Raw genomic sequence first — 11,127 nt, 5'->3', positions numbered from 1 at the left:
CTCATAGTTTAGATATCTCCTGCATACGCGTACGCGCTGCATTAAGGCGAATTGTCCTTATCCGAGAACTGCGTTACGTATTTACTCCCAACGATTCGTAAAATTCGTAAAAGGTAAGCCGAAACTTGCTCTTTTCTGTTTCTAATTTTCTGTTTGTAGTTGCCCAGTAAAAAAAACGAAACGGAACCAAAGAAAATGCCACGGCGGCGTGCCCTGTAAGCCAATAGAAGTCAACGCAAAAGTCGAGCAGTCCTGCGTGCACATCTTCTGCGCCTCCATTGAACTTGGCCGGGCACTTGGAGAACGATCCCCTCGGTCAAGACTTAAGACCTGAGCATGACTTGCCTGTATGATATCGCAGGTGGTTTGGGTATAACTGTAGAGCAAGACAGTAAAAAAGCTAAGTAAATTTTTGTTCTGAAACGTATTACAAAGATCTTCTTAAAATTAAACTCGAAAATTTTTACAAGTCCTGAAACGTATTTCAAATGTCAAGCTCACGGACTTTCCAAGCGCAGTAGTTAATCAATGTCTAATTTTTTAAAGGAGCCTTCAACTCCAAAAATGTCAGTGGTCTTCACTGATCCTACTGCTCTTTTGGTTTCATCCGCAATGTACGTATCCTCATTCCTGAAGTACTCCGCATAGTCCATCAGCCTTTTAATGTTGGCGTCTAAAACAAATCGGCACAATTACCATTGTGACAATCCCCAAAGCTCACCCTGCAGCTCCTGAAAGGACGGCTGCAAGCTTCCGTAGTCACTTGGCAGGCACTCCACTGGAATATCTTTCGGCAGAGTGAAGTTCTGGTGGCAATGTACCTGAAAACCCATGTGACATGCGCTGAAAACCCTTTGATTCAACAAACCATGTTAATCAGCTCCTCATTCAGAAACGGTCTGATCATGCTCATTATTCGATCCATATAAGAGCCGGCGTTCACCAGGTGGATACTTATCAGTCGGGTAAAAAGCGCCTCCTGAACGTACATTATCCCTCTTTTAATCGAAGTGAGGTTCGCTCTGAGTATATGTCCGAGGACGACTCCCTTCAGGTCGCACACGACCGCGAATCCTTCGCACGTGCCGTTCTTCATCAACCATTGCGTGACGCACATGTCGAAGAGCTTGATCTGCGCGTTCACATCAAAACGGCTTGGATCGGTATTGAGGAATCTAAACAGGATGATCTGGTGACCGTGAGTTGTTTTCTTTGGTAAAGGCAGAAACCCCCTACGGTTTCCAAGTTGTTAGGCTGTAAGCGTTGGTGGTCGAGGGACTTACGCGACTTCGAGCTGTGCACGCAGCTGAGGCAGAGTGGGATCCCTGTCTCTGAAGAATTCGGTCCAGTGGGCTCTGTAGGTGAAAAACGATTCTATTGTCGCTTTCGCCTTTTCGGTGCTGAAGCGGCAGCTCTGCAGGAAGAAAATCAGGTGGAGTTCTGCAACAAAGTTCTCTTGATCTCATTTCCGCTCTATCACTGTCACTTCTCCTCTCTTACGCAAACTAAAATACGCCTGCATTCCGTGATATAAGCCGCGCCTTTATCTATGAAGTAATTAATTTATTATCAACAAAGACACACCTTGACTTCAGGAAAGGTGAAGCCGTATGCATCCAGTACACTCTGGGTGGAACGTAATCTTGCTACACATCTCGGACAATTTCCAATTCCTGTAAACTTCATGTACCACGAATATAAAATTTTACCTAGGGGACTCTTGGATCAAATTTTGTGTATTACCATCATTGGGGCCCTACCCGAAGAAGGACTCGGGGGCGTCCAAAAATTTCCGGGACTGTTAAGGCCCGTGTGAAGTGTTTTGAAACTTTTAAATGTCTCCTAGGAACCTTTAAACTAATCTCTCTCTCTCCGACACATAGTTTTTGAGGATAAAGCATTTCATTTCCAAAGTCTCCAAAAGGCTTCTTCGGCTTCTAAATGCCTAGTAATTAGTAGAGGTAGAGGTTCTTTAAGGGTTGGTGAGCGGAAAGAATCCATGAAACCTTCTAGGAGTCTTTAGATACATTAAACGTCTCCAAGAAACACAGAAAATTTGTTTAAAAGGTGTCGTTTTGGTTTAGCTATCACGCACTTATACTAATCGTCATTATCAACCGAGTTTAATCTCAATTACCTGTTACTATGTAATGGTGTACTCCGCATTGATCGCTACTAAAGCAACTCGGTCGTAGCACGGAACTTACCCGGAATATCTGGCAGATGTGGTTGTTTTTCGGCCCACTCCTTCAACATCATGACATCTTCTCTTCGCAACTTGACACTCTTCCCATACTCTTCTTCGACGGTAACACCTTTCATGGCGGTGAGAAACCCGAAGCTCATCCACGGACCGATTAATGAGCACTGATTGCTCCAATCCGATATGCCCTTCGAGTACGTGAATGCTGATTTTGGTTGAACGCCACTTGACTTATCAGCAGTTCCACCCCCAGAAAAGTGGTGGATACTTGATGAATAATTAAACCCATACCCTCCACGTTTAACTTTTTTAACTAAATCTTCCGGTAACCGTTGAATGTATCGGGCGTACAGGAATTTTGCGATTGATCTACTCCTCATACCAGCAACGTAACCAGAAACGTTTGCTTTTAGACGCTAAATATTTGAAATCCATTGGTTCATAAATCAAAGCTTACAATAATCGTTTACAGTATCATCAGGCGTGCAGAACTTTTACGTTTAATATACTCCTGATAACGGTAATGAAGGCAAAAAGGGTTTATTAGATTTAAATTTGTTTAGAGATTGAAATCTTCTTGTTTCAAAGCTTCCAGTTGTCATTAAACTTATCAGGCGCACAGAATTTTTTAAAATTTGGATGTACTCCTGATGCCGGAAACGTAACCAGAAGCGTTCATTTAGATTCAAATTTGTTTAAGAAATGAAGGGATTGAAATCTTCTGAAGTCATAGGTTCTAGTATTGAACATATGAAGGGTACTCCTGATACCGGCAACGTAGCCAGAAACGTTTGATTAAATTAAGTTTGCTTTTTGACGCTAAATATTTGAAATCTATTGGTTTACCTTCATGAATCAAAGCTTACAATAATCGTTTACAGTATTAGGCGTGCAGAACTATTACGTTTAATATACCTACTCCTGATACCGGTAATAAAAGCAAAAAGGTTTTATTAGATTTAAATTTGTTTAGAGATTGAAATCTTCAACTAAATAGTAAATACTTTACACAAATCATATTGTTATATACAAATTTAAGGCGAGTAAAAGCGTATTATTATTATTATATTATTATATAGGAGGTACCTACCAGGACCATACGTACGTCTTTCTGAAATTAATCCTAGCGATTTTGGAACATATCAATTTTTGACCATCCGTTTATCCGTGTGCATGATAACTTGTTCAGAAACGTGCGATCGCTTTGAAAATTGGTACACATGGTCTTAAGGATATAACTAAGGTCCCTATTGTTTTTAAGTTACGTAGACTATCGAGTTCGGTATTCAGATGTATCGGATTTTTATATTTGATTTTGTGACAATGGACACTTTTCCTAAACATTTCTAAATTGTTCTCAAATAATTGAATAACTTAAAAGTACTGCCTCTTTTGAGGCCGGAAAAAAATTGTCTGAGATCGAGATCGATCGAGAGTCCATAATTTCAAACAATTTGATCACTAGATCAAAAGTTACAGCCCTTTGAATTTTTTTTCGAAATTTGTTTTTTGTCCATAACATTTGATTGAGAAGTCTGATCGAAAAAGTACGAACTGATTTGGATTCTACGCACCAAAATTAATAAGAAAATGTGTTTTCCCGAGAAATTTTGGTGCAGTCGATTTTTGGTAAAAAAGGAAGGTTGTAGTACACTGCCTTTTTTTGAGGCCCTCAAAGAAAATTGTCTCAGATCGACCCGGAAAAAAATTTTCTTATAGAATGTGGCCTGTAGAATCCATAGTTTCAAACAGTTCCAAGATTGGGCTACTAGTTCAAAAGTTACAGCCCTTTGAATTTTCTTTCGAAATTGGTGTCTAGTCTATAACTTTTGATTGAGAAGTCTGATCGAAAAAGTACGAATTGTTTTGGATTATACGCACCAAAATTAATAAGAAAAAGTGTTTTCCCGAGAAATTTTGGTGTAGTTGATTTTTGGTAAAAAAGGAAGGTTATACACTGCCTTTTTTTTAGGCCCGCAAAAAAAATTGTCGCAGATCGACCCGGAAAAAAAATTTTCTTTTAGAATGTGGCCTGTAGAATCCCTAATTTCAAACAGTTCCAAGATTGAGCTACTAGTTCAAAAGTTACAGCCCTTTGAATTTTCTTTCGACATTGGTTTCTAGTCTATAACTTTTGATTGAGAAGTCTGATCGAAAAAGTACGAATTGTTTTGGATTCTACGCACCAAAATTAATAAGAAAAAGTGTTTCCCCGAGAAATTTTGGAGTAGTCGATTTTTGGTAAAAAAGGATGGTATTCAAATACTAAGCGAAGTATTCGAATACTTCACGAAGTATCCAAATACTTTGCGAAGTAAACTGATACTAAATATTTGTGAAAGTATTTGAGTTACAAAAACAAATACTGCTTCCATAAAAGTATTTAATTACAAAGTATTTGAATACTTTAAATTAAAGGATTTGAATACTAAAAAGTATTTACAAAGTCGAATACTGCCCAGCTCTGCTTCCAGTTGTCATTAAACCTATCAGGCGCACAGAATTTTGTAAAGTTTGATGTACTCCTGATGCCGGCAACATTACCAGAAGCGTTCATTGGCAACGTGGCCAAAATTTTTTATTTAAATCTCAATTTACGGAATGAAGCTAGGGAATTGAAATCTGTTATATCTCCTCTAGAATCAAAGCTTCCCGGAATCGTTAAACCTATCAGGCTTTGATGTATCCCTGGTACCGGCAACAAAGTCGCGAAATTATTCGTAAATCGCAGACAGTGGAAGTTTGAAATCACGCGAATTTAAACTCGTGGGCCCTGAACTTAGGGCAGTGGACAAAAAATTAACGGCGTAACGTAAGCCCGGCGCAGATCAGTGACATTTTCGTTTGCCGGTGAATTGCGTCATTTGGTGCAATCGCACGAAATGTCAAGAAGACTGCGAGCAATTATTATGAACGCTATTGTTTTAAAAAAGAGTTAAATAAATAAAGAGCGACCATTTAGATTGGAAATGTACGATTTTGAGTAGGGGCTTTGAAATAAAAAATGAAGAGCGGGTTTTGGCTTTTTATTCAATACATAAGACAAGGTCTATTTAATTGCTGCAAATTAATAATTATGAGCTAGCCGTCGGTCGGTTTTCAGGTATCATTTTCAAAATTTTATTATCAGTATATTAATCGACCTCTAGTCGTTTAAACGAACCATCTGTGCCAAAAGCGCCGTCAGCATTGGATGGCCTTGCAACCCTCTTTGTTTCATCCGTAATGTGCGCCTCTGCTTTTACGAAGTAATCGGCGAAATGTATCAAATTTTGCGTATGGGTCTCTGAAATAAGTCTATTACTCCAAACTTCAACCTAAGCGAAGAGGGTACCATGAAGGTCTTTGAGCGACGGTTGTTGTCCACCATAGTCTCTGGGAAAGTTCTCCTTGGGGATGTATTGGAAGACCGTTTCTACGGAACCGTGCACGTGCAACTAAAAAAAAACCTGGTACACTTAGGGGTTTTTATAATTGCAGGCGTACAGAATTAAACAGCTCGTTTCTCACGATGGGTTTTATCACAGCCATCATGCTATCAAGTAGACCTACTGCATTAAGGAAGTGGATTGCTTTTAGACGGATGGGAACTGCATCCTAAGCACAAAATTAACGAACCAGTAAGTACCAAGGTTATTACCTGTAGGTACGTAAACCAGTTTCGAAGTGTCGAAAAGTTAATTCTTAGCATATGAGCAAATGTTATCCCCTCGAGGTCACAAACCACGACTAGACCGTCCGATGTACCATTTCGAAACAGCTCGAATATGATACCCATATCCAGGACCTTGGCGGATTCGTTTGCGTCAAACTTTCCAATGTCGCTATCAAACATCTTGTGCAATAAGATTCGGTTGCCGTCGTGGGTTTTTTTCGGCAAACACATACTGAAGCTGCAAAGAAACGAATAAAAATATTAATCGCCATGGCCACCTACACCGAATCGATGTGCGTTCGGAGTTCGGCCCTTCGGGGATCACGATTCGCGAAGAACTCCGGGCATTGGGCGCGCAGCGTGAAGAACGACTCGATCGTCGATTTGGCCAACTCCGTGCTGTAGTAGCAGCTGTGCAGGAAGAAGATGAGCTGAACCTCTGAAACGGCAACGCTTACTTCCCTTGACCGAAAGTATAAGATACCATACCAGAAATCGGTGGTAGGTGGCGCTGCTTTTCCGCCCAACCCTTCAGAATCATCACATCGTCCTTTCGTAATCTCCCATCTTTCTCGTACTCACTTTGCGCGCTTACGTTCCTCATTGGATGATCAATTTCGCAGGATTGAATCGAATGTTCACATGCAGCTGCTGCTAATTGTACAGGAAGGTCGCAACCTCAACATTAATTTCACATGACGTCAGTAAATGGCCCCATTTAAAAGTAACTCAGTCAAAAGGAAAATGATATTGCCAATGGTAATTATTGTTAAACCACCATACCTATCAGGTTGAAATTATCCCATCTTTACATTTTTATTTAGTAATTGAAATGCTAGTGTGGAAATTATGTACTTTTGGTATTCTTACGTTGCAAATAAATGACTGCGCATAAATGGATATTCAAAATTAAAAATAAATGAAGAAGGTGTGGTGCAATAATTATTATAAGGTGTAATGCAAAATGCACTTGAATTTCAAACGTTCCTTGATCCTCTTGAACCCTCCTCTATTTGTCTCTGCCCCATTCATCCTCTATATGTTATACTTCTCCCCTCCAAAGATACAGTTTCTGAAAGATCTGAAATGATAGAAGCCTTGTCACGTATCGAAACCATCTCCGGGGGCAAGGTTGTCGATTGCAAACTATGTGTATGCAATCCTCCTTGGATGTCTCCAAAATCCCCGTAGACCTTCTCGAGAAAGCCGGCCTCACCTACAAGTCGCAAGTCCTTGGCTTTCTATCTTGTATATCTCCTCTGATTTCTCCAGAGCCTGACCATAATTATCCGAATCGTGCGGTGCTTTATGTGCCAAAAATTCGGCCATAACTCTCCCGACTGCCGAACTGAACTTCCATTCATCTGCAACATCTCGACTATGTCTGGGACGAGTTGCAAAATCCTAATAGCAGGCGGTTTTAATTCGAAATGGCCGCGGAGGAAACTGCAGAGAGGCTGGAAGAGTTGGTTCGTCATCCTGGTAGTGTGAAAAACTGGACAGACTGAATAAGGTAGTGCGCACATTGGGGTGTCTCTAGAAGGTCCAGGTGAGGGTTTGGGATCTCTTAAAGATTCCTGCTACACGTAAATTTTTTTCCCGATAGGCGCTTTTCATCAAGGTCCCGCTTCGTGTTCACTTCTTTCTAACGTTTTCGTCGGTCTTCAGATTTTCTCGGAAACGAAAGGTAAATCAAAAAAGTTCCAGGAGAGAGTTGGGGCTCCCTTAAGATCTCCCGCTCTACACCGATTTCTTCTCCTCTGTTGCCATTTTTTGTCATTTTAATTGGACGTGAAGGTCCGGACAGGAAGGCTCATTGGACCCTAATTTTTTAACTTCTGCGGACTCTTTCGTCATCGTCCCCTTACCACGGATGTCCATTTGCCCGGAAGGTTATTACCTTCCTGCTCTACTCCGGTGGCGCCTTCTTAATATCTTCTTAGATTCTCAATCGTCCGGATTGCAGTGATTGTGGAAAGGTTCCGATGACGACTTCCACAACCAGTACTGATTTATCTGTGGCGCCGTTTCTAAACATCTTCATGGGCCCGGAATTTAATTTCAAATATGTTCAGATGAGACTTGGGCGCCATTTTAGATGTTCGCACTATACTGAGAGGTTCCACCCTGTATATACAACTTACGGGGATGCACACAATTTTGAGAGTTGGCAACCACGCAATTTTTAGAAGTGGAAAAGGCCATATTTTTGATGAAAGGAAAGATCATCGATCTCCCCTTTCTTGTAAAATAACGATCAGAGCACGGGGGCTGTAAATTTTGGAGACGAGTACAGCAACAGGGGATCTGGGAGGTATAGAAGATTTAAACGCTCCACGCAGCATTACAGTGACTAACTTAAATTTGTTTCAAACACTCCGACGAGCCGCAATCGTGACTAATTTTCGTTTTATCTTTTTTTCTCGGTTTTAAGCGAAATTTGCCCCACGGACATTTGTTACACGGCCTGATTTAAATATTTCATTAACTAAAAATATTACCTAGTACCAACTGCGGGTGATTCACTTACAAACGCTTTTATCTGTTTAACGCGAACTCTCTCGTGGCTACCCGAGTATTGCCCCACGCTTATATCCGAACGACTTATTCCTCAGCACGTGCATTTTTTGAACATCCCGCTCTTTTCCTGCGAAATAGGCTGATTCAGCTGGACTGTCACGTACCTTCGTCAATTTCGCTTTCCACAGTCTTGCGCTAAAACGGAAATATACAGTCAGGACCGTACTCGGAACTTAAATGCGTTATCTTTAGCTTTGATTAATTGCTTGAGAAACTAATTCCGGATCTAAATGAGGCACCAGGTATAAAAGATATTAGTATTGTAGTGTACTTAACCTCTATGGAAATAACGTCAACCCAGAAACGTTTAAAAATGGCCACCCGAATGATGATTCCCTCCAAAATTAAACAAGATCCCGCTTAAATTTGAAAAATGGCACGTGATCAAACATCTAAGGCAAGGCACCCCATTAATGTAAGCAAAGCCAAAAGGCGTCTTACTCTCGCAGAAGTAACTGCCAAGGGCAGAAAGAGTACGACGAAAGAAAACCTTGCAGTTTGATTAATGCAGTAATAAAATTAGTTAACAAAATAATTTGTAAAATTATCAAGTTTTGACAGTGGTTAACAAAGATAGTAAATTTTGGAAGCAATGGGTACCTAAATTCTGACAAAAGGGCGAAGGACACAGGATGTGACAAATTACATGGCCTTGTAGGAAAATTTGACTAATGGCCAAAATATGTGAAAGTTATTAAATCGCAACTCATATACCACACACATAGATTCTAAACCAAAGAGTTTTTCATTAGCGTAATCTTGCCTCAAGATAGATAACTTGCCCCTGGTTTCGGGGTTTCGAGCCTACAGTTGAAAGTCGAAGACAATCACGGAATTAGGTGTCGTAACTCAAATTGATTACAGTTTTGACCACCCCCGTGACTGCTACATTCACGGAGAAAATGTTAGTTACAAACAACAAGTTACACAACTCGCTAATTTCCACATATTAAAATAAAATGATCAAAATTTCTATGAATGTTACTTCTCGTTTAGACCATGTAATCAAAACATAAGCAAACATTACACCAAAAACGTAGACGATTACAAACAAAAGGATAACGGTATCAAATATGTGATTATTTTACACCAAAAACGTAGACGATTACAAACAAAAGGATAACGGTATCAAATATGTGATTCTGCATTAAGGTTAAATCAAGTAAATTTCAAAAACAAAGATTGAAACTCACAAAAATATAAAATGCTGCATACAAAACACCAATACGATATAAAAAAAAGCAAAGATTACTGCCTGCATTAAATAACACAAAATAACAACAAACATTATCGCCATTAAAAACAAGATGCCAAACGTAACCAACAATCGTGCTCTCCATATGGTGCAGGTAGCTTTTCCACTTCTAAAAATTGCGTGGTTGCCAACTCTCAAAATTGTGTGCATCCCCGTAAGTTGTATATACAGGGTGGAACCTCTCAGTATAGTGCGAACATCTAAAAGGGCGCCCAAGTCTCATCTGAACATATTTGAAATTAAATTCCGGGCCCATGAAGATGTTTAGAAACGGCCCCACAGATAAATCAGTACTGGTTGTGGAAGTCGTCATCGGAACCTTTCCACAATCACTGCAATCCGGACGATTGAGAATCTAAGAAGATATTAAGAAGGCGCCACCCGAGTAGAGCAGGAAAGGGCCGGAGTTCCAACTCTCATCTGAAACTTTCTGTAATCACCTTCCGGACAAATGGATATCCGTGGTAAGGGGACGATGACGAAAGAGTCCGCAGAAGTTAAAAAATTAGGGTCCAATGAGCCTTCCTGTCCGGACCTTCACGTCCAATTAAAATGACAAAAAATGGCAACAGAGGAGAAGAAATCGGTGTAGAGCGGGAGATCTTAAGGGAGCTCCAACTCTCTCCTGGAACTTTTTTGATTTACCTTTCGTTTCCGTGAAAATCTGAAGACCGACGAAAACGTTAGAAAGAAGTGAACATATTTGGATGAAGCGGGACCTTGATGAAAAGCGCCTATCGGGAAAAAAATTTACGTGTAGCATGAATCTTTAAGAGATCCCAAACCCTCACCTGGGCCTTTCTGGAGACACCCCAATGTGCGCACTACCTTATTCAGCCTGTCCGTTTTTCACACTACCAGGATGACAAACCAACTCTTCCAGCCTCTTTGCAGAGTTTCCTCCGCGGCCATGTCGAATTAAAACCGCCTGCTATTAAGAACTTGCAACTCGTCCAAGACATAGTCGAGATGTTGCAGATGAATTGAAGTTCAGTACGGCAGTCGGAAGAGTTATGGCCGAATTTTTGGCACATAAAGCACCGCACGATTCGGATTATTATGGTGAGGCAGGCATTCCACCCGACGCGACGTATACACGACTGCCAGCCGAGAGACGCTGGCGTAAGGCACCGAGTGCACTCAAAGTATCCAATGACGCGTACTCCTTCGCGCGGTCCCAGACAGAACATTAGGATTTTTCCGCCAAGGAGGACTTCCTCGGAAGCAGAACAAAAGTTCTGGGAGAGGATGGTTTCCTGGACCTGCTCCGGAGAAATCAGAGGAGACATACAAGGTAGAAAGCCAAGGACTTGCGACTTGTAGGTGAGGCCGGCTTTCTCGAGAAGGTCTACGGGGATTTTGTCCATCTTGACTTTTAGGGTCTAGGACTTTCATGAGTGCTGTCTTTGTCACGTCGTATGTCTTTATTGCGTC

At 40.9% G+C, this 11,127-nt stretch overlaps 2 protein-coding genes across 3 annotated transcripts; both read right to left on the bottom strand.

Moving 5' to 3' along the window:
- Window positions 1–341: 341 nt before the first annotated feature.
- LOC116182416 (alpha-tocopherol transfer protein-like) lies at window positions 342–2,434 on the bottom strand. 2 transcript variants are annotated; one of them, XM_031502951.1, is made up of 5 exons: window positions 2,208–2,434; window positions 1,284–1,440; window positions 869–1,232; window positions 722–821; window positions 342–673 (listed from the first exon to the last, which is right to left on the bottom strand). In XM_031502951.1, the coding sequence occupies exons 1-5, from the start codon at window positions 2,344–2,346 to the stop codon at window positions 522–524; spliced, it is 912 nt and encodes a 303-aa protein (XP_031358811.1). In that variant the 5' UTR covers window positions 2,347–2,434; the 3' UTR covers window positions 342–521. The 2 variants fall into 2 exon arrangements, with proteins under 2 accessions (XP_031358811.1, XP_031358812.1); XM_031502952.1 differs by lacking the exon at window positions 2,208–2,434 and adding an exon at window positions 1,501–1,860.
- Window positions 2,435–5,269: 2,835 nt separating this feature from the next.
- LOC116182410 (alpha-tocopherol transfer protein-like) lies at window positions 5,270–7,187 on the bottom strand. The gene is made up of 7 exons (XM_031502944.1): window positions 7,079–7,187; window positions 6,348–6,512; window positions 6,141–6,297; window positions 5,844–6,096; window positions 5,690–5,800; window positions 5,538–5,640; window positions 5,270–5,489 (listed from the first exon to the last, which is right to left on the bottom strand). The coding sequence occupies exons 1-7, from the start codon at window positions 7,185–7,187 to the stop codon at window positions 5,338–5,340; spliced, it is 1,050 nt and encodes a 349-aa protein (XP_031358804.1). The 3' UTR covers window positions 5,270–5,337.
- Window positions 7,188–11,127: the final 3,940 nt, after the last annotated feature.

Source organism: Photinus pyralis, unplaced genomic scaffold, assembly GCF_008802855.1.
Source record: "Photinus pyralis isolate 1611_PpyrPB1 unplaced genomic scaffold, Ppyr1.3 Ppyr1.4_unclustered_Scaffold5186, whole genome shotgun sequence".
NCBI classification, from domain to species: Eukaryota; Metazoa; Arthropoda; class Insecta; order Coleoptera; family Lampyridae; genus Photinus; species Photinus pyralis.
This window is presented reverse-complemented; position numbering and strand designations above follow the sequence as displayed.